Here is a 23288-nt window from a genome sequence, read left to right as displayed (position 1 = left end):
CTCTTTGGATTGAGCAGACAAGACCTTGGTTTTTAAGCGAAGTGTCTATTAGCTTAAATTAATAAATTATGTTCTTAATTTCTATTTAATCATTGAATAAAAAATTAAATATGTGCAATTTTATTAACAAAAGAAAAAATGTCTGAAAATTGTTCTTGAAAGAACATATTGATGCTACAATACAGATAAAAATTGGAAAGGATTTAATATTACTATATCAATATTTTACAATTTTCATTTTAAATCACACGGTCTAAATCCTAATGTAAATTTTGATCATCTTAAACTTCAAAACAGAACTCTGTTGTTTGGACTTTGGACATAAACAATCCATCAAATTATCTAATACTAATTTCTAAATATTATTAGAAAGAAAAATATTAAATGGCATTACTCTAAATACTTCACCTGGGAATGGATAATAGATTTTACATGGCAGAGTGATGGGTTGTAATTTAGAGAATTATTCAAGAAAATTTAAATTTTACATGATTAAACTATAATAAATTATGTTTTAAGTATATATATATATATATATATGCAAGTATTATGAAACAACTCATATTACATAAAATTTGCTAAAAATTGCAAAACGGACAAAGTTGGCCTAATGTCTTAAAATACTTCGAATTTGAATATCACTCTATTTCTATCCTTGTTTTAAGTATTAAATAAATTAACACTGAAAATAAAATTTCAAATGTCCACATCTAATAAGTGTCGTATTTTATTGATTTAAAAACATGATATTTAAAATGTGCTATTACAGTAATTAAGAATTTATTTATTTTTTATTAAATGAAAAATATTTTGGCTATATTATCAATCTAAAAATTTTCAATAATTGAGATTTTTTATTCTTGACATATAAATAATTATGAAACAAAATACATAATTTAAAAAACTATATCTTATTAATTTAATTTGATGCTATGCTTTGAGATTTTAAGTTATGAAACTTTTTTACTTATTAAATAATTAATTAGCAATTTTTATTTTAAAAAATAAAGATTTATTATGTGGAATATCAACTGGATAGAGTAATGATTTCTGTAAAATTTTTATTTTTAAATTTTTTTCAGTGTCATATCATGCATATATGGAAATACTTCTTTATTTTCAATTTCATCCTTAATTGTAATTGAGGGTGTTATTACTAAAAAAGATTAAAATTATGATGAAATTGACAAAAATGTCAAAATAAAATGAAATTACAAAAGTTCTTAAAAATCAGAGTATTTTAATGTATTAAGCCGGTAAACGGGTAAAGTTCTATCATTTAACTTTTTTTTTTTTTTTTTTTTTTTACTAACGTGGTCTGGTGACGTGGTATTGATGTGTCAGGACGTGGAAATCCTCTAACAACCAGATTGGAAACTTCGCAGAGAAAAAAAAAAAAAGTTTAGAGCCATAATTATCAAGATTAAAAGATTAAACTTTTTATTAGGGCCCGCCTAATTCGGTTCGAAATTTAGTTACAGTTAAGACTGTTTACCTCTTCCTTCAGAAAGATTTAATTGGGATCGAACCCGAGAACTCTTCCTATATGCCCAACCTGCGTTTCAATTAAGCCATAACCCATGGAAAAATTTTTAAAAAAAATAATAATAATAATCGCGTTCTTAAGTTTGATATAATTAACACTTGAAGACTTCAGTTTCCAAAAACCGATTGCGAAATCTTTAAGTTTTAATTCCGTAAACAAATACATTATTCCTTTCAAAATTACACGCATTTTTTTTTTAGTCTTAATAATTTAAGTTAGTCAAATGAGAAAGAAAAAAAAATTCAAAAAACACCATAAGTGCAGCCAGCTTCACCTACTTCCTTACAAACCCTAGTCCTCTTCATTCTTGGCAAGCATTGCCAACTTATTTGGGTTCTATAATCGTTTCGAAAATGTTGCATAGGAGATTCTAGCTTACTGTTGTTTAAAGCTTTTGTAGCTGCTTCACTTTTCATTGGCTCCGCCGCCTCAACCTCTTTTGCTGCGCTTAAAACTTTTCGCATTCACCATATATTGATTGATGAATACACGAATTTATATTTATAGAAAGATGCAAAAAGAAGGGATCGAAGGAGATGAGATTGCGATTGTAGAGTTACTTAAGATCTGTGATTCTATTGAAGATTCAAAATTGAATGGTTCAGTACATGAGTATATAATTAGGTTTGGAATAGGCATGGATGATATCCTCCTTTATACTAGCCATGGATATGCATGTTAAGGATGGGCAATTAGAGCTTGTTTCACTTGTCTTTTAAGAAGATGAAATGTAAGAGTGTGGTTTCTTGAGGAGCATTAATTTTTGGCTTCGCTCAAAATGGTTTTGCAGGGAAGACAAATGCATTGTTGGTTGAGATGCAGAGTTTTGGATTTACACTAGATTCTATTTCTCTTATGCAAACAATTTCATAAATTTTGCTTGATTATCGATGAGATTGGTCAATGATTTCCTTTTTCTTTTTAATTTAATTTGCAAAAATTTGTTGTTGTATTAAGAGAAATGGGGAGAGAAAGAAGAAGAACTACCGAGCAAGAGCATTTTTATATTTACATATCAGTTTAATGGTTAAAAGTGGGTATTTCGAACGGAAGGATGTATCTACTGACGGAATTAAAATTTAAAGATCTCGAAATTGATTTTTAAAAATTGAGATTCTCAAGTGTTAACAAAATTTAGGGACCAATTATTATTTTCCCTTAAAAGAATTGCTTAAAACAGCAAAAACAACCAAAATTCTGCCTTTTTTTTATCATTTAGCCATAAATAAATATATAAAAAAATTTCATTCACCATTACATCAAAATTAATAAACAAATGAATAATTAAACAACAAAAGAAAATGAAAGAAGTCATTGTTTATTTTTCGATGGTACCTGAGATGCAAAATGACCGAAAACCCACTCTCTTGCTACCATTTGGAGCCTCTTTTTTGGCTTCTTCAAACATCTTTGCAGCCAAAGCCAAGGCTCCATAGCACCAGCAGAGCGAAAATCGAAGAAACCCTGCAACTTTTATTCCGAATCACTCTTAGCGAACACTAAACTCATACAAACTCCACAAAACGCCAAGGTAAGAAACTCTACCATAAGCTCTCTCATGGTATTCATATCTTAATACCGAGCTTATTAAACTATGGCATTTCTTATCTAAAAAAAGAACGGACATCTCGATTAATCACCTCACTTTTCGCCAAACTAGCCATGCCCCATTTGCATAAACTTAGACTAACATCTATTCTCAAATGGGTTTCTTTAAATTTCTTTGTTAGCCAAAAAACCCCATTATGGCATATGGCGTCTATTTTGTGCATTGCAAAGAATTATAGGTTTTATGGTAGAAAAAGAATAGTTCTCACTGAAAATTCTGACAATTTAGATAAAAATTTGTTGGATAACAGCCATTGCTTTGGCAATATATCTCGTGCCACTAGAAAAAGAGCTCAGGCTGCATTGTTAGAGTATTTGCATCTCACTAGAAGTATTCCATTTACGGATGCAGAGAATATGAGTGTAAATTCACCTCATTTTCTTGGAAAGCTATTACAAAAAGTTGATATTGAGACAGATATTGGGGAGTCTGTTGCCCGTTTCTTGCGGTATCACCCCATTAATGAGTTTGAGCCTTTCTTTGAGAGTCTTGGTTTAAAACCTTATGAGTATATTCCTTTACTTCCACGTGATATGATGTTCTTAAGTGATGATGAATTGTTGCTAGACAATTATTATGTTTTGTGTAATTATGGAATTCCAAGAAATAAGATAGGAAGGATTTATAAAGAAGCAACAGAAATTTTCCGGTATGATTATGGTGTATTGGCATTTAAACTTCAAGCTTATGAACAACTGGGAATCAGCCAGTCATTTACTGGTAGGGTGGTTGCTTGTAGCCCTTACCTTTTGATTGGAGATGTGAATGTAGAGTTTATGAAGGTATTGAATATGTTGAGAAAAGGAAGACTTGAGTTCAGTTGGATTGAGGAGCATTTGTCAGAGAACAGTTATAACTGGAGCCGGATGCTATCAATTCTGAACTTGTTTAGGTGTTCAGGTTACAGTGAAGAGCAGTTACATAGCCTGATAAGCCGGCATCCAATGATTCTATTTGAGGGCTCAGGTGATAAAACACTATGCCTGATTGTGTTTCTGTTCAAATTTGGATACTCAATGAACCAGATATGTTCCATATTTCCACAGTTCTCAAACATGCAAGTTGGGGAATTTGTTTCAAATTTGAGGAAATGCTTTCTGTTCTTGACAGAGATCCAGATGGAGGAGAATGAGATTGGAAAGATTGTCCGTTCTTACCCTCTATTGCTGGGCTCATGTACATTAAAGAGAGCCAATACTGTAGTTGTTACTTTGAATGTTGGGAAAAGGAGGCTTTGTAAGATCATTCAGGATAACCCACAAGAAATGAAGAAATGGGTGATTGGATCAAAAATTGAAAGATTATCGAACATAGGGGAGCAACTAAAATCGAAAATGCTGAAGGCTAAATTCTTGTTGGATGTGGGATTGGTAGATAACCCAAGCAAATTGGAAAATGCACTGAAGGTTGTTCGGGGCCGAGGAACAGAACTCCAAGAGAGATTTGATTGCATCATGAGAGCTGGTTTGGACAGAAAGGATGTTTGTAGAATGGTTAAAGTGTCCCCTCAAATCCTTAACCAGAAAAAGGAAGTTCTTGAAGAGAAGATTGATTTTCTTGTAAATGGCCTGGGTTATCCCATATCGGAAATGATCAGATTCCCAGAATATCTTAACTATACTACACAAAGGGTCAAGCTTCGGTTAGAAATGTATAAGTGGCTCAAAGCGCAAGGAACTGGTCCCCTACTTTCCATGAGCACAGTAATTGCATGCACAGAAGATTATTTTGTCAGACAACATGTAGAGCGACATCCTCAAGGCCTTAAAGTGTGGCAGAAATTGAAAGAAAAAAATTCACTCTATTAATGAACTCGTACAGTCATTAGTTCTACCTTCTTGATGGAAAACGTGTGGAAATGTTTGAATCTGTTACTTCTCTAAATGTTGACAACCACTTATTCATCATTGTATATTGAAGCCAATTTTGCGAGGCTGGCAGGTAGAAGGTTGAGCTTATGAAGCAAAAGAGACCCAACACTGGTAATTGTTAGCTCTATTTTCCTTGTTTTCTACTTATTTGAGCATTTTGCAATCCCTGGAAATAAATAGCTTTACCATATTGTTTATAGCAATCGATGAACCCATTTCTGCATTTAATCTTCGTCCTTGTCATAATATTTCTGGTTTTGTGCCAAATTGTGCTTTCAGATTACTGCAGAATATATTGATTCAACTTAAATTTATGATAGTAACATTCAAAATGAAAACCTTCCTTGTAAATTTTTCGTTAGCAACTTGAAAATTTTTACTTGTTATGCATTGGATATTTTGATCTATTGTGGAAAATTGTTGTGAATTTGCCAAAAGGTGTTCTGCTACAGCATTAGTGAATAGCAATGATGCAGAGTTTCTTGTTGTGTGAATGTGGAACTGTATCTGCCCTGTATCAATCACTGATTATAAATGTTAAATTCTTATCCATCTTCTATAGCAGATTATTCTTCTTTATCTTCTACACTTGCACACATGCTTTTTAGGTTGAATCAAGCAAAACCATTCAAGAAAAGAAAATCCTTAGCTTGTTTTGAATCGGTTGAATATGGAGTATGGTTTTTGAAATAGTGCTGTGTTTCCTTGCAGGTACTAATGAACAACGTGAATAACTTGTTTTCTAGGAAAATATTCTCTGGAAAACAAACAGAGCTACAATTACCAGAATTCTCCATCTTGCCTCTTAGATACAGAGAGTCATAATTAGGCGACATAAGAATGAAGTAAATATTAATTCTCAAAATGGTTATGTATAAATTAAATGTACTTTGTATACCTCAGTAGTAATTACTTATCATAATCAGATGGCTGTATTCATGAACTTAGCCAGGCAACCATATGCTTCGACCTCCATTGAAGGCTGCACTATTTGTTGAAGATAAAAGTGCAGACCCGCGCTATTAACTTGTAAATCCCAGATGATTATGGAAGGAGAGTGCACTTATCCGGTGGAACATAAGATAATTCCTCCTATGCACCTCAGCACTCGTTCCATTTTGTAAGTTCCTGCTTTTTTTCTGGTTATACTATAGACTAGCAGGCATTAAACATGTTTTCCTAACACAGTTGCAAGCTTTCTTTGTATTCAGCTTTTGGCCCCGAATTATAACATCGTGAGAGGGAAAGGTGGCCTTTTTATAAAATGTCAATTATAAATTTATAAATCAATTTCATAAAATTTTGTAAATTTTTTTTTTTTTTATGAAATTAATATGCTCTTCATTTCATGAGGTTAATTCACTTTATTAAATATTTTTTTTTACAATTGAATAAAATCAAATTTTCACTTTTACGAAAACCTAATTGAAAATTAAATTTAGCTTTTCCCAATTTTTTTTCCAATAGATTCTCAAAATCATAATTAATAAAATGCACATTATATTAATAATTTTTTATTACACAAAACAAAAGCAAGTAAATAAGCTGGATTCATAAAATTATAGGCGCACAACTTCCTCAACAACCGCAACCAAGAAATAACATATTTTAACGGCACAATAAATAATTAAAGCATATATATTTGATATTAAATAATTTTTCACATACTTTTAATAAATTGAGAGATTTTATCTGTAAGGGGTAAGGGATAAGCTGAGGCGATAAAAATCTTTTCATTCATCACTAAAATATTTTAAGTTCAAGCATACATTTCGGTATAGAATCTCATTAAGAACTCGGAGGGGAGATCTTTGTCTTTTTTTTATTAGTCTGTTTGATGCCAATTCGAATTAATTGAGCAAGTTGAACTTCAGATACTGAATTCTTAAAAAACCGGAAAAAAAGGAAGTAATTTTTTAACCAAAAAGAAAAAGAAAAAATAATTATAGCCGAATTTAAGGGTGGGACCGAACCGAAAATTTCCGGTTCCGGTTCTGGTTCCTTAACGGTTTCAAAATCGACGGTTCCGATCTGTTTTCCGACTTGTTTTTCGGCAATTCGCATAATTTTAAATTTTAAATTTTGAAGACTGGTTTTCAAAATTTAAAAAATTTGTGAAAGTTATTTCTAAAAAAAAAATACACCTAAAAAATTAAAAAAATACTTCAATTAAATTTATTTTTTTAAAGACTTGAACTTAATTATTTTTTTTTAAAAAAGTATTCAACTGAATTTATTTTTTATTCAACAAAGTTTGAACATAATTTAAAAAAAAGGGCTTGAACTTAATTTTTTTTTTTTTAAAAAAAAATTAAGTTGCCTATGTATCCTCTTAGAATTTAGAGGAATCAAAAAATTAAGAGATTTCACAAAAAAATTTTTTAAAAAAATAAATTTGACAGTTTCTAACGGCTAGAACCGCCGGTTCGAATCGGTTCGAACCGGCTGTTCTAACTGGCCAGAGAACCGGCGGTTCCATCCGGTTCCGACCGGTTTGTGGAACCGCCGGTTTGCAGTTTCAACAATACTGGAACTGGAACCAAACTGAAAATCTCCGATTTCGGTTCCGGTTAGGACCGGTTCGAGTTCCCACCGATTCCAATTTCGGTTCGGACTGGTTCCGAACCACCGGTTCTGGTTTCCGAAACCGTAATATGGCCACCCCTAGCTGAATGGAAGCTTTCATTTTTTCAAAACTTATTACGAAATTTCTAAATTATTATTTTATTAACACTTTGATAATTTTATTCAAAGTAGAAGTATTAAAGTATTAATAGAAAAAATAAGTTAAGAAATTTATAGTTAGTTTGATTATAATTATTAAATTAAGGAGCAAATTTTCAGTTAATTGACAATAAACAAAGACTGTTTTAAAAGAAAGTACTAAAATAAAAATATTAATTTCACTGTAATTAAGGTTTAGGAAAATTTGAGATACCGCTGAATTAAGGTTTGAATTTGGCTTTCTAACATCCTACATTTTTTTAAACTCTTTCGTAATAAAATACCCTTTAATAACTATTTCCGGAGGAAAAAAAAAAGAAGAAAAAGGAAAGAGTGCAAGGCTTTATAAGTTGGAAGAAAACAAACTCTCAGTACGAGATTGTAAGAATACCTGTGACTGAGTCTTCAAAATCTCTCAACACAGACATTAAACTCAAATTTAAGGTAAGAAAACTCTCGCTGTAACCGTTCATATCCTTTTCTATTGAATTTATGTCTCTCGTGCTTCTTTTCTATGAGGATAATTTATTTGAATCTTTAACATACATGTAATCAAGTTAACAATGACCCATCTACATAAGCTTAGAATAGCTCGCATTCTTGAATGGGCTTCTTCTAATTCTGTTGACTCTTACAAAATCCCTATATGGTCAGCTGGTTCCTTATTCTACACTGGAAATAACCCTAGGTTCTATAGGAGAAAAAGAGTAGTTCAAACTGTAAATGGTGATAATTTTGATGAACATTCAATAAATGATGGGCAAAGCGCTAGTAAATTCTCTAATGCAGTTAGAAAACAAGCCCAGGCTGCACTAATAGAGTATTTGCATTCAACTAGAAGCTTACAGTTTGCTGATGCAGAGCATATGAGTAAAAACTCACCAAATTTTCTTGTCAAGTTACTACAAAGGATTGATACTGGGGCAGATGTAGGGCGGTCTGTCACTCGTTTCTTGCGTTATCATCCCATTAATGAATATGAGCCTTTCTTTGAGAGTTCTGGATTAAGAGCGTATGAGTATAAGTCTCTTCTTCCACGTGATTTAATGTTTTTGAGCGACAATGATCTGTTGCTAGAGAATTATCATGTTTTGTGTAATTATGGTATTCCAAGAAATAAGATAGGAAAGATTTATAAGGAAGCAGGAGAAATTTTTCAGTACGACTGTGGGGTCTTGGCATTGAAACTTCAAGCATATGAAAAAATGGGGTTTGACCGGTCTTTTATTGCTAAAATGGTTGTCTGTAGCCCCTATCATTTGATTGGGGAAAGGAATGTAGAGTTTATTAAGTCAGTGGAGATATTGAAGAAAGTGGGAATTCGACTTTCTTGGATTGAGGAGCATTTGTCTGAGAAGAGTTCTCATAACTGGAGCCAGTCACACGTACTTCTGGACTTATTTAGCAATTCGGGTTACAGTGAGGAACAGTTAAGATTGCTGATAAACCAGCATCCAGGGATCCTTTTTGAGGGTTCAGGGGATAGGGCATTAGCAATAATTGGGTTTATGCTTAAATTTGGATCCTCAATGAACCAGATTTGTTCAATGTTTCTACAGTTTCCACCAATTCAAGTTTGGAAATTTAATTTGAATTTGCGGCAATGCTTTCTATTCCTGACCGAGATTGAGATGGAGGGACTAGAGATTGGTAAGATCATCCGTTCTCATCCACTTCTGCTGGGTTCATGTACATTGAAAAAAACCAATAGCTTGCTTTCTGCTCTAAATGTTGGAAAGAAGCGACTTTGTGATATCATACTACAAAACCCACAAGAAATGAAGAACTGGGTGATGGGATCAAAAGTTGGAAAATTGCCAAATTCTGGAGAGAGACTGAGATCTAAAACGCTAAAGAAAAAATTTTTGTTGGACTTGGGATTTTCAGAGAGTTCGAACGAAATGGAAAAGGCACTAAAGGTTTTCCGAGGCAAAGGAGCAGAGCTCCAAGAGAGATTTGATTGTATCATGCAAGCTGGTTTGGTTAGGAAGGATGTCTGTGAAATGGTCAGAATAGCCCCTCAAATTCTTAATCAGAAAAAGGAGGTTATCAAAATGAAAATTGATTTTATTATAAATGATTTGGGTTATCCCATTTCAGCTTTAGTTACATATCCTGCATTTCTTAGCTATACAATACCAACTATCAAGCTTAGGATTGGAATGTACAACTGGCTCAAAGATCAAGGAAAGGTTGACCCCATGCTCTCTTTGAGCACTATAATTGGCATCTCAGATAAATTATTTGTTAAGCGGTATGTTGAACTTGATCCCAGAGGCTCTGAAGTTTGGCTGGATTTGAAGAAAAACATTACTTCTGAATAACACCTCTGCTGAAATAACTTCTAATTTCATGGGATCTGGGCTCTGCCTCTGTGATGTAGGTGTGAAGATCTTTAATTATGTTACCTCTACAGGAATTTTTTAATAATTATCCATGTACCAATATGCCAAAGACAATTTTGCTTGAGTTAGAAAGCAGAAAATGGAGCATCTGAAGCAAGGCAGCCTAAGATCCCGGTATTTGTCGTTTGGCTTTAGCTAGTTTTTTCTTATCGTCTATATTGTTTCAGATTTCCCCTCACTGAGAAATGAATTAGTCCATTATTCTTTCAGCAGTTGATAGCTGTTTCTCAATTGCATTGCCAATTGTTAAAGTCTAGCAAAATTTACCACCTGATCAATAATCTGCATTGATTTTCTGGAAGCATGTGATTTCAGTACTATTATAGTGGACAATGCAGCTTGATTTATCCCAACACAACCTAAGAATAATTATATCCTCATTGCTATGGCCATTCATTTATACTGAAAAATTGTATTGACTTGCAGAATGTGTTTACCTTGACATTTGAGCATGATAACGATGAGAATGTTTTGGAAATGTGCTATGTACACATATATATTGGTGTATCATGTGTTATACCAATGATTATATATGATATGAAATTGGATTGATTGTACTTAACTCACCTTTTGGCAATTTTGCAGACAATTCTTTCCAATTTGAGGGAAGAAAAATGGTACCATACCTGATAAAAGAATCGAAGAACTATATATGCTAGGACGACAAAGCATGTAGAATTAAATGATACACTTATTAGTGGATAGAGGATGTGTTTTGATAATCAAGCTGCATTTCTTTGAATCCAATTTTTCATGAGAAGACTATAATAGATTTACCCTTTGACAGAGACTGTCATGAAGGAAAAAAAAAAAAAAATCGCTGTTGCATATGTTTGATTCAGAGGATCAATTGGTTGATTTTCTTACCAAGACTATCTTCTATGAACGGTAAACCATGTTATGCAACAAGGTGAACATGATTGGCATCTATGCTCTAGCAGCCTGATGGGAAGTGTTCACATTTATGTTATTTTTCATATACTTAACCATTACAAATGCTATAGGGATCCTAATACTTGGAGGGGTCAATCTGTGAACTGGATTCCAGAGGAGGATGATATAATGTGTGAGGTAAAGCTCTCTATGATTTTGACTAACACCTTTCCCTCTCCCTCTCTCTATCACTTCTCTTCAATTTATTTTTGTGCAGTTCACTGTAAAATCCGTATTTCCTTAGGCTTCCAAACTTCCAAGTTAAATGACCTATTTAGATGACTTTCTTTGTCTATAGCATTTCAAAGTATCTTTACTCAAGTTGCTGAGGCCCTTAATTGTGTTCTCATTTCAAAAGATTCCTGAGTGTGCTATACATAAATATTCTTGCATGATTTGGTTAAGCTGAGTGTGCTTCCAACGTCAGCATATCATCGTTTGAAAAAGAAAATATTTATTGTTATTTTGTTTGGTTTTTGCTTACAGTGAATAATGCAATTGTGAAACTTGCTGATACAAGGGCAAACCTGTTCAAACAAAGTTAGTTCCGCCCATGATTCATCTGTCTTTGCCAATGACATCCTCACAAAGTGCATACAGGCACTACCTCCATTGCCTACACTTATCTTCGAAGAACGGTATCAAACCTTATTTTCTAGTAATTTCTGCTCAAGTTTTCTTCTGCATATGCTCTATATCAAATGCACTCAAATTTCCCTTGTATCTATTGTTGTGAATAGTGGAGAAGGATTTGCTAGACTCTCAGAGTTTCAGTGACCGGACATGTGAGAAGGACAGCATCTCTGCTTATGTTTCTTTCTTCTGTTCTGATTCTTACATTGAGAAGCACACTAATTGTTTACATTGTGTTTTTTCTTATGTTCTAATTCTTACATTGAAAAGGGTACCACATTGAAACTAATTTGGGTTTTTCCTTTTAGGTGATGACAATTAAAAAAAAAAAAAAAATTGATCAGAGTTATAGACAATAGCTCTCCTCTCCCACTCAGGCTCAGTGAAGGCTCCTCTCCTCACACAAATATGCCTCCTGTGAGATTTTCTTTAATGCTTTCCTGCTTTCAACAAGCACTCAATATGTTTATCAATTTAATTGTTTTTGTTGTTCATTTGCTCCTACATTTGAAAACTTTTTTTTTTTTTTTAATTTAGTTTATTTTCTTTTTCACCAAATAATCCCTTTGTTTTTTTTTCCTGTTTCCCTTTCTTAAATTTTTATTGTTACTTGGAACTTTTTAATGTGTAATTACACAATTAAAGAATTTGAGAAATATTGAATACATCAAATTTCAGAATAGTCACTCACAAGGGAAGACAGCCGAGCAGGTATCTGCAAAAAATCAACTGTTGGAATCTGAATCTATTTATCAATTTAAGAATCCGAATCCGTTTTAAATTCATTAAGAAATAAACTAACAATATCAATATCCAAATTCGTATCATTAATTCATTTAATCCTTTTGAAACCGAACTCAATTGAAACCCGTATCCGAACTTGAATATGCAAACAATGTTAAAATAAAATAAAAAAATTAAAACTCAAACTAAATAAATAATACACACAATCAAACCAATATCTCAATTAAATAATTTCACAATAAAAAATTCACTAAAACTCAATAATGATATAACAAAACCAAACTAAAAAACTAAAAATATGTACTATATATAAGTTTGGAAATATGGGAATTAATGTGATTTTTATAGCGCTCTTAATGAAATTTGAATATTTTAAAAATCAATTAGAAACTTATATTTTGATAGTTAATTGGATATAATTTGTTGAAATTATTTTTTAAATAAAAATATAGATAATTAAACATTTTAAATTTTTAAGTTTTATCATTTTTCAATTTATTTTTTAATAAATTTGTATGATCACAAGACATTTGAAATTTTTTGTTATTTTTAAATATTTGATTATATTTTTATTATAATTTAAAATATTTTATTTAGGAGAGAGCTAAAAAAAAAAAATTTTTTTATAATATTTTCTTTTTTTATTTGTATAATTTGATTGGATATATTTTCTAAAAAATAAAAGTTTAAATATAATGCATACAATTAAGACTTTCGAATTTTTTAAATTTTCACTTTTAATTCTTTTTTTAAAAAATGAACATATGTGTATATACGATGACAAAAAGTTGAAAATTTTCAATTTTAAAAGTATATAAAATACTTATTATTATCTATATATATTGAAACACATTTATTAGGTAATATTATTTTATTATACATATACAGTTATAATTGATTTTAGATAAATGACAATATAAATTAAAGTGAAATATGTGTGTATTTACACACTGGTTTCATTGATTAATCATTATATTCACTTTAATTCTATATGAAATTTTGTCTTAACATTATAAAAATCTACATGTTATAAGACAAAAATTATACTCAATATTTAATATTCAAAAAATGAAAACGAGTATAAATAACAAGTAAAAATGAGCGATAACATAAAAAAATAAACAAGTACGAATAATGGATAAAGTCTAACTTGCAACACACGTCATAAGAAAACCAATATATATATATAGCTTAAATAGCCCAATTTTAAAATTTAAAAAGTTTTTCCTATTAAATTCTAAAATTTGAATTTAATAATATCATTTTATTGTAAAAAATAGAATTTTATAAGAATAATAAAACAAGCAAAACCAAACAGCTAACCAGCCGATTGAACCAAGCATAAACCATTGAAACCCTTAAAATTTAGAAGTTTCCATTTGAATTAAACCGAACCGAACCAGTGAATTGAGCCCAACCAGAAACAACCAAAAAGGGCAAAGAAGCCCAAAACTCCTCTCCCGATCGCAGCACCGGCGATCTCCTTTCCCTCCCCTCCCCTCCCCTCCCCAATCAGTGTTTCGGCCATCGGTTATCGAGGCCAAGGCGGCGGTCGACGCTCCGATCGACGGCGACCTTGAATCCGGCTATCCCTTCAACGATCGAAGCCTGCTCCACGCGAAACAAGGCTCTCTCCTGCGACGCCGCTACCTCAGTCCACAGTTCTCTCTTTCTCGACTTTCCGGCGAGCTCAAGCATTTCCGGCAATTCCCTTTACTCAGGTTGGTGGAAAAACGAATCTCGATGCTTTTGATTAACTTATTCTTGATTGATTTGGTCATTGAATGAAGGTTGAAGGGGGTGTAGAATTTAGGTTTCAATTTGAATAAAATTGGGATTTTGATAAATTAGGCGTTGGATGGTGGATTGATTTGGGAATTGAGTTCTACATGAAAAACCACGACTAATATTTGAATCTTGAGGAATTCGGTAACCACCTACCCTCCGGCAACCGTAGACGGCGCGGATCCGATGACCGGAAATTATTGCAGTAGGCAGAATGCTCCGTCTGATGTGTAGGTCATGAATAAATAATTAATTTTGCAATTAGATGCCATTCAATTCTTGAAATATTGATCGATGCAATTAGACAAATAGGCCTCAAAGCCAAAAATCACAAAAATCGATAAAACAAGAGTTAAGATAATCCTAGAAAAATGTTGTTAGCTGATTAACTGAAGTAATCATCTTTAATAATAGCTAGAAGTGATCAATGGTTTGAAATAAGCATAAGAGTAAGGTTATAGCCCTTTAATGGAAATACAAATTGCTAGGTCGTAGTTTGTTGTTTAATACTTGATCTTAGTTTGATAAAAGGAAAATGTAAAGATAATGTTTTAGATTGACGGAAACTTAACGGAATTGAATTAATAGAACTGAGTTAGTTATTGAATTAGATATCCATAATAATGATTTATGGATTTATTAAATTGTAAGCATTGTAAAGGCCTACGAACTTGATTGTAAACGAGCACAAAGGATGAGTATAGTCAACATGTAACGTGTGTCATAAAAAACTAGTCAATTAAAAGATAACAATTGATTATTACAATCTCAATTACAAAATTAAGAAATTAAGAATTAGCTTACCCCTACCTTAAAATCTAAGACCCAAATACAAATTCAACAAATAATAATATTCATTTACAACGAAACATTGATTAAGCAATTCCTCTTCTCTATCTATTTATATATATTCAGAGTGAAACATTTCTCTAACTAAATTATTTTATGTCTTTCTAAGTTATTTAAGAATAATGGCAGGGATTCAAACAATAAAAATAAAAATAGAAAAAAGGTACACATCCCTATGGTAACTTTTCAATTTCGCTAGTTGATCGAACATAGATTTTGACACTCTTCCTTCACTTGTATTAACACTAGAGCTTTGCCCAACTACTGGCTTTAAGCCACTGGCCGCTGGGATCACTACTATCTCTGACGATCGCAGAGCGTCGATCCCATTTTGGAGAGGCTCAAATCAAATCCCTGAAAAATTGTACCTTTTTTGCCCTTTTGATCAATTTTGTTTGTAGATTGTTTGTTCAAGATTTCCAACTGATTCCAAATCATTTTAATGGCTTTAAATATAGTCATGCCCATCTCTATGTATTCCACTTTTCTTTGCATATTAATTAGTAGGTTTTGGACCATATTGTTTATGTTCTTTGAAAGCAAAAGACTTGAAATTGGTTAGGAGGGAATGGTTAATGGATTTTCAGTTTTTTTTGATTGAGGAGAGATCATGCCCCTACTAATTGTGAATTTAATTAATTGAAAAATAAAAATTTTAAAGGTAACCTGAAGTTAGTATGATAGTTTCATTGGTTAATTTTGGAAGATGTATTTTGCTGCATTACCTTTTCCTATTTATATCGAATTATGCCTTTGAATATATTTGGGGCCTTATTATGATTATTAGTAGTTGAGGGTCTAATTATTGATTGCTTTTTTTTTTTTTTCTTTTTTTCCTAGCCATTTCATGTTGTTGGAGCTTAATGGGTTTTCTCCTCCGTGGACAGGTTTCGGGAAGTGAAGAGCTGTCTCATACAACAACTAATAATTTCATGGTAATATAAAATTAGAAAATGGACTTCTCAGAGGAATGGAAGTCCCTCTTCCCAGTTGGCTGTGTCTTCAATGCACCTCTCCTCCTCTCCAGTCCCTCCTCAAAGGCCATTTTGGGTCCGCTTTTCTTCAATCCGAATCCTGATGCCCTGACTGAACTCTTCAATGCTCCAACTCTCTTTCCTTCTCTTCTTAATCCTCCTCCACGACAATCTCTATCTAGATTCCTCTCCACTTCAACAATACTTGACTCCCCTGTTCCTGTTTCTGTTTCTTCCTCCATAGCCTCCCTCTTTGGCCCCGAAATGCATGACAATGCCTCGTCTTTGCTAGGCCACAATCGCTTGCAATTCCTAAGAATCCCAAATGACAATGCTATTATTATCTTCTTTTCCATTGGGAGCAACCATGACCAAGTTGGATTTTTACTAGTTTCTGTTAAAGGAAGGAGTTTGCATGCCACCGGTGATTCAAAAGATGGTGTTTTTACTGCCAATAAGTGCTTGAACCAGAGGATAGTGGGAATTTTGGTGAACCCACTTGCAGATTCCAACTACGTTGAAGGTAACACTTCTTCTAATATTGTTGGGTATTTGTTAGTTTATACCATGTCTTCTGTGCATTGGTTCAACGTCAAAATTGGTGAAATCAATGGAAGGCCTGCTTTGGGTTATATTGGATACAAGATTTTCAAGAGTTGCTCTGTTGTGGATGCTTGTTGGAGTCCACATTTGCTAGAGGAGAGTGTGGTTCTGTTGGAGAACGGAGCATTGTTTTTGTTTGATCTGAATTCTAATAGTTCTAATGGATATTTTAGAGGAACTAGGTTGAAATTTTCTTGGGATGATTACAGTAATTCTAAGAATCGTAAATGGTTGGGATGTCAGTTCAGTTGGCATCCTAGGATTTTGATTGTTGCATGTTCAGATGCTGTCTTTTTGGTTGATTGGAGGTATGATGAGTTTAAAGTGACTTGTTTAGCAAATATTGATATGTTTGGTGTGTATGCATCCATTGAAAATGAACGGTTCCTAGCTTTTAGCAAGGCAATTACTGATCATTTTCATTATGTCTTGGCTTCTACCAACATGTTAGTTCTTTGTGATGTGCGCGAGCCTTTGATGCCAGTATTACAATGGAAACATTGTCTTGATAAGCCATGTTACGTTGATGTGTTCAGATTGTCTGAATTAAGGGCAAACTCAAGAAATAGTGTGCATGAATGGGCAACCACAGCAGGATTTGGCATTATATTGGGGTCATTTTGGAATTCTGAATTTAGTCTCTTTTGCTATGGACCACCTCTACCTGCTGTCAAAGGATTGATTGCTTCAGAAATTTCAAAAATTTCCAAATCTTTTTATGCATGGGAGCTCCCTTCTGATCTCTTGTTGTCAGGTAACAAGTGTCGATGTGGAAGTTGTCTTGTAAGAGAAGAATTTCTAAAAGATGCTCTTCCTGAATGGATTGATGAAAATCAGAAGAAAGACAGTGTTTTGGGCTTCGGCATCTTAAGCAATGATCTCTCTTCGTTGCTTTTCGAGTCAGATGAATTTGGTGGATTTACTTTGATTAGATTGATGTCCTCAGGGAAGTTTGAGTCTCAGAGATATGTTGCATCATGGGACTTGGTTAGAAAATTAGAAGCAGCTCATACAGATCCATTACTGTGTTTGGAAGATAAATTGCTTTACTCCTTGGATGATGAGGAATACAAATTTACTAAAAGATTTAAGTATTTGAAGCTGGATTATCTCTCTGCATATATCAATGGTAATCTTTCTCAAGTGTTGGATTTAAACATGAAAAAGCGTAGGGAGAATACTCAACAGAGAGAAATTTTTAGTTTAGAATTTCATGAAATAATATGTGAGAAGTTGAAGATTTGTGGATTCAGTCAATTTAGAACATCCCCTGCCATTAGTGTTGTTTTTAACGACATCAACTTGCCAACAAGCATACATGAGGTTGCTTTAAGGAGCATATGGGCAAGCTTGCCAATGGAGCTCTTACAACTTGCCTTTTCTAGCTATTCTGAATTTCTTGAAGTACTCTTGGATCAGAAAAAGGTTGCTTTGGAATTTTTAGTTGTTCCGGACCTACCCCAGTTGCCTCCATTTTTCTTAAGGAAGTCTTCAAGCCGCAGCAATAGATGGTCATATGTAGTGCCACGAAGTGATGCACTTGTTGGTCCAGTTCTTCCTCTTGCAGTTTTGACCACACTTCATGAGATACGTAATGGCTTTCCAAATTCACAGGATGAAGATGCATTTTCACCGGAGGGAGAACTGAGTATTCGATGTAATGAAGTAATGCAAGTGGCCAGAGAAATGGCCATGCCAGATTCTACTGTTGAGCCTCTTGGTGAGGATGTTGTCTCCCTTGCTAATGCTAGAGATGACATCTGGGTTGATTCTGAAAAACCAAAGTCTTTCTTTTTACATTGTCCTGTTGCCATGCAATGCCATACAGAGAGTAGCCGTGTTCATAAGAATGACAAATTTGCTTTCATGATTTCGAAACAGTCCATTCACAGCAATAAGGTGGAAACTGTTGGGCAAGAACTTTTTGATGAACTGTGCCCCATTCACTTGAATTTTGATGCTGCTGTTGTGGATTTTAGCTCGCAAGAACTGAAAGCTTATAATTTGTTGAAGAGGCGTTTCTCAAAGTGGCAAGAAGAATTCAAACCGTTTCAAGAATTTCGCAGTCGATTACAAAAACAACACAATTGAATTTTTTTTGTCTCTTTCCTGAATACTTGCCTGGATTCGGCTTTAGTTAAGGGCCCCACTACAATTTTGTGTTCATGTTCTTTTCAAATACTAAAATTAAAATAGAAAATGTTAGATGGTACCTAAACTAAAATTGTATATACGACGTGATAATATCAGTAGGAATTTGTAGTAAAATTTTTGCCTTTTCTTTCTTTTGAATTGTCTGTTTACTCAAATTTTCCTGCATATGTAAAATTACGTTTTCTTTCTCTTGCATATTTACCTAAAGAATTCCAGAGACACATACAATGCACCCAATAGTAGATGTTGTGAGCTTTATGCATTTATGTTAGAATATACATTGTGGGAAAGTAAGCTAATTTTTATCTATTTAATAAAAGAGGTATGCTACTGCTAATCCCCTATTGGATTGAAGCTGGTTCTGGTATTGGTTTTATTTCAATTACAATAAAGTAGTTGTGCTTCCGAGGGTTTGATTTTTGGGTTTTTAGTACTAATAATGGTTGGTGCTACTAAGAATGTTTATTTTGTAAGTAGTTTTATGACTGTTGGAGCAATTTGGGTTAGTTCTTGATTTTCGAATTCAAACATCACTTTGTCAATTACTATTTACCTAGTTGTTGTATAAGCTTCTTGTGTTTTGAAAAGTCTAAAATTGTAGGTATAAAAGGAAATTGAGGTTAATTATTTGGGTTTCTGTGAAGTACCTGATTAGTAAACTATTTTTAGTGATCATATTAATGATAATTGTCTGTATACCTCTCTTTAGATGTCATGAGCATCTAACTTTGTTGGAGAAGCTGAAACTAAGCCAGGAAATACTCTGTGTTTTAAAAAGAATGTCGTTAACTAGTTTTGTAGGACTGATTTTATTGTGTGGAAATTTTCTTTTTGGCTCTGGTGATGATTACCCTTAAATGCTTTCATGATGCCCGGATGTGTGTTTGTGGTACTTGTGTCTCTATCTGGCTTCCTAATTTGGTTTACTCTCTGCTTTGCTGCAATTTTAATTTCATTTGGTATGAGGAGTCTTACGGATATTGATAATTTATCTGGGTAAGGTTTATTCTTGGGCTGTTGCTGATATGCAGTTTGAATTTGTGCTCCTTGTTTTAAGGAACTTCTTGCTGCTGATGTGATGGAAGCTATACAAGAGTTGGTGCCACCTTATGATCTGTGTTCAATTTGGAGGCTTTTCTTGTGTCTTGGATTTTGTTGATTTCTTTTTATTGTTGATAAGTGGTGCATGTTTGGTTTCAAGAGGATGCTTATATTTCTCAGCCTGTTGAAGCAACTGGCTTCACGGTTATGTCAGGACACCTGTTAATTGTTTTTTAAAAGAAGGTGCTTGGGCAAAACTCAGTAGACACCACACAAACAATTTGGTAGTTGATCCTTATTTTAATTTCGATATATTTATTCTTGGAAGAACGTATATTGGTATGTAGATATATTTTGCCATGGTAACTTATATTTCATTGTCTTATCATCATCATCATTTCTTTCAGACAGATCATGAAGCTCAGAGGCGGCATAATGCTGAATTAGTTAAGATGCAAGACGACTCTAATATACGAACAAGCAAGACAGGCAACTGAGGAGCAGATCCGAGCTCAATAACGTCAAACTGAGAAAGAGAAAGCTGAAATAGAGCGGGAAACAATAGGAATTAAGGCCATGGCTGAGGCTGAAGGCAGGGCCCATGAGGCAAAATTGACCGAGGATCATAATAGGAGAATGCTAGTGAATGCATAAATGGTGAAAGAGAAAAATGGCTTGCAGCTATTAATACAACTTCTAGTCACATTGAAGGTAAAGAACTACCCAACATGTTTCTCAATTCATGATTTTCTCAGTTACAGCACTGATTGGTTGTTACAATTAAGTGATGCGTCAGCTTAAATTGGTTTGCTTAGTAGAGTCAAATGCTTTCAGGAAAATGCACCCAACAGATTAGCACATTACTTTCATAATCGTCAGCAGGATTGTGTAGTTATGCCGTGATATCTGTTGCAAGACGTAATGCATGTCGTTTGTGTTTGTATCTTGACTGTGTAGAATTTTTGCAGGTGGAAATTATATATCATTGCCTGTTTTGGAGTAATATCTTGGAGCTGTATTTGTTGAATCAAGGGAGACTTTGTTGCAATTATAGCATTTTGTTCTTGTCTCCAGAATTTCCCCTGCTTTATAGTGACTTTGGTTACACTTTGCTTGCACTTTTTTTGCCCTTAATTCTGTCCATTTAGGTTTGGATGTATTGGGGACCTATTGGCTCGGGTCTAATTTTTGGAGATTGTTTAAGTTTTTTCTGACATTAACAATAATAAAAAAGACTTTTGCTGTTCCAAAAGAAAAAACTAATTTTGTAGGATTTTGAGTTGGGACTTTTGCAAGTGACTAAAAATATTTGCTAGCTTGCTCTCTTGTCCTGATCTACCAATTTCCTTTTTGATCTTGAGCTGTAATTACTTGTCTGAATTCTTTCTGCAACATTTGAGGACTTCTTTATTCCAATTATGTCTTCTGAATTCTTTCAACTAATACGGTCATTGGTTTGATCTTGAAATAATTTGCACGCATTTCAGTTATGTTTGGTTTACTGTACGCCAAATCACCACAATTGCTACCTCCTAATTTGAGAAAATTTTGTGAATTAATATGCATTTTTGTTATAGTTGTTAATTTGTTACTTAGGAACATATGCCTTCTATGGGTTGTTTGCATTTTATTTTTTGCAAATTCTTGATTGAAGTGAACTTTATGTTAATCAAGTTATAGATTTTGTGCATGAATATAATTGAACCGAGGATAAGTTCTTTATTAGCAAGTAATGATATTAACGAGAAGACTAATCAGATTACTCCTGATTGGCTTAGTAAAATTATTGATTTTTTATGTTCATTCGTTGTTATGTCAATTTAAAAATCGAATAAATAAATAAAATCTATTTTCATTTCTATGAAATTCGAATTTGATAATATAAACAACAAATCGTATAGAAAATATAAAGTGAAAATATAGATAATAATTGTAATTTGAATACATTTTCTATTCTCCACTTAAAAACTATTTTTTCAAATATTTTCCAAATTACAAACTATTTTCCATGAGTGAGGAGGCTTTGGTCTTTCAACAGGGCAATGACCCTAAGAAGCCAAAGCTAAAATTCATTTGAAAATAACTAAGAGGGCGTTTGTTTTAGGGCCTAACAGCTACTTTAAGTGTTTGGAAAGGATTCTAGGCTCAACAGCTACATTGAAAATGTTTGGATAGGATTATAATCAGCAGCTGATAACCAATAGAACTCTCAATCGGTTGCTAGTTTCATCAGCTGGATTTATGGAGCTTTTTACGAACTGCTATTAAGATAGATTAAAATATCTCTAAGAACACAGCGTATCTCCTCTGTCATATTTTCTTTTAATCTTCTAACGTCCCTTTTTTTTTTTCTTCTAACGTTATTATATTTCTTTGCCCATTGACAATAATATTAAGATACATAGTTTTATCAATATGCACATAGATTTTATTAATTAAGATACTTAGTTTAATTAATTTTTAATTTTTTTATTTTTTAATTCATTAGAAATAGATTAGAAATATTTTATAAGTAAAGGTTAATTTATTTAAAAATATACCTTTATTGGTCATCTAACATATTAACAACAACAACTGATTATAGTTTTACCAAATACTTATTGTTCATCCGCTATCAGCTGTCTAAAACCACTAAACCAAAGAGGCTTTAAATTGCAGCTCGACTGGATAATTGATAAATTCAAGCTGAAATTCGAATTCGTCATTTTGATATTGACTTAACTAATCTTAGCTGATAAACTAATTTATGAGTATGGTTCAGCTCGATAAAGTTGACTTGTTGCGAGCTAATAAATTGAACTCGAGTTTAACTTTTTATTAAAGGAGCTTAATAGCTCACTTGTCGAACAATTTGGAATGATTTTATTGAATCGAACATCAAACAGCTCATAAGCGATATTCTTGACAGCTCTATTGGCCAGTACATTCTCTATTTGATAGCATTTGATACTTACTTTTTCATTTTCTTTTTCTTTTCCATTTAACTACTGAAAAATGTATAATATGATCTTGAAATTCCTTCTTCTCCCATTGAAAAGGATACTTGCACTCACTCTGAAATCACAGGGCATGAGAACAACAAAATGGAATCAGGCCTTCTTGAAGTTGATCGACGGTCATGATCTTCCTTCATGTATTTTGTATTGCTCAAAGCAGTGGAAGGTGATATTTGAATAGCAGTCGGAGACAGGGCAGTGCACGGTGATCAATTTGCAGTTCCGGGGTTGAAAAATCTCTATTATAATTTTATATAATATTCTTAAAACACATATTTATTTAATTGGTTTTGTATTTGGTTCTTCAATTTAGTACAATTTAGAACAATTCCCAATCTGGTTATTACTAATGACTTAAAACTATACCGTAATTATTTCTAAATAATAATAATAATAATAATAATAAATTACATTCAATCGA

General features: G+C 32.9%; 3 protein-coding genes across 5 annotated transcripts; all 3 read left to right on the top strand.

Annotated features, from left to right (window-relative positions):
- Positions 1-2829: 2829 nt before the first annotated feature.
- On the top strand, positions 2830-6209 carry LOC105646502 (transcription termination factor MTEF18, mitochondrial). The gene is made up of 2 exons (XM_012232358.4): positions 2830-5137; positions 5738-6209. The coding sequence occupies exon 1, from the start codon at positions 3209-3211 to the stop codon at positions 4961-4963; it is 1755 nt and encodes a 584-aa protein (XP_012087748.1). The 5' UTR covers positions 2830-3208; the 3' UTR covers positions 4964-5137; positions 5738-6209.
- Positions 6210-8037: 1828 nt separating this feature from the next.
- Positions 8038-12386, top strand: LOC105646545 (transcription termination factor MTEF18, mitochondrial). 3 transcript variants are annotated; one of them, XR_002285826.3, is made up of 3 exons: positions 8038-8194; positions 10741-11226; positions 11575-12386. XR_002285826.3 is itself a non-coding variant. In XM_089717979.1 (3 exons), exon 1 carries the CDS (start codon positions 8314-8316, stop codon positions 10072-10074), a length of 1761 nt encoding a protein of 586 aa, XP_089574105.1. In that variant the 5' UTR covers positions 8038-8313; the 3' UTR covers positions 10075-10269; positions 11160-11226; positions 11575-12386. The 3 variants fall into 3 exon arrangements, 2 of the variants coding, with proteins under 2 accessions (XP_089574105.1, XP_020539960.1); XM_089717979.1 differs by having other exon boundaries at positions 8038-10269; positions 11160-11226; XM_020684301.3 differs by having other exon boundaries at positions 8038-10269.
- Positions 12387-13819: 1433 nt separating this feature from the next.
- Positions 13820-18968, top strand: LOC105646501 (TATA box-binding protein associated factor RNA polymerase I subunit C). Its single transcript, XM_012232356.4, has 2 exons — positions 13820-14186; positions 15987-18968. Exon 2 carries the CDS (start codon positions 16053-16055, stop codon positions 18765-18767), a length of 2715 nt encoding a protein of 904 aa, XP_012087746.1. The 5' UTR covers positions 13820-14186; positions 15987-16052; the 3' UTR covers positions 18768-18968.
- Positions 18969-23288: the final 4320 nt, after the last annotated feature.

Source organism: Jatropha curcas, chromosome 2 (assembly GCF_041381405.1).
Source record: "Jatropha curcas cultivar XTBG-Jc1 chromosome 2, XTBG_Jcur_1.0, whole genome shotgun sequence".
Lineage (NCBI taxonomy): Eukaryota > Viridiplantae > Streptophyta > Magnoliopsida > Malpighiales > Euphorbiaceae > Jatropha > Jatropha curcas.
The sequence above is the reverse complement of the archived record's forward strand: the minus strand, read 5'-3'. Positions and strand labels throughout refer to the sequence as shown.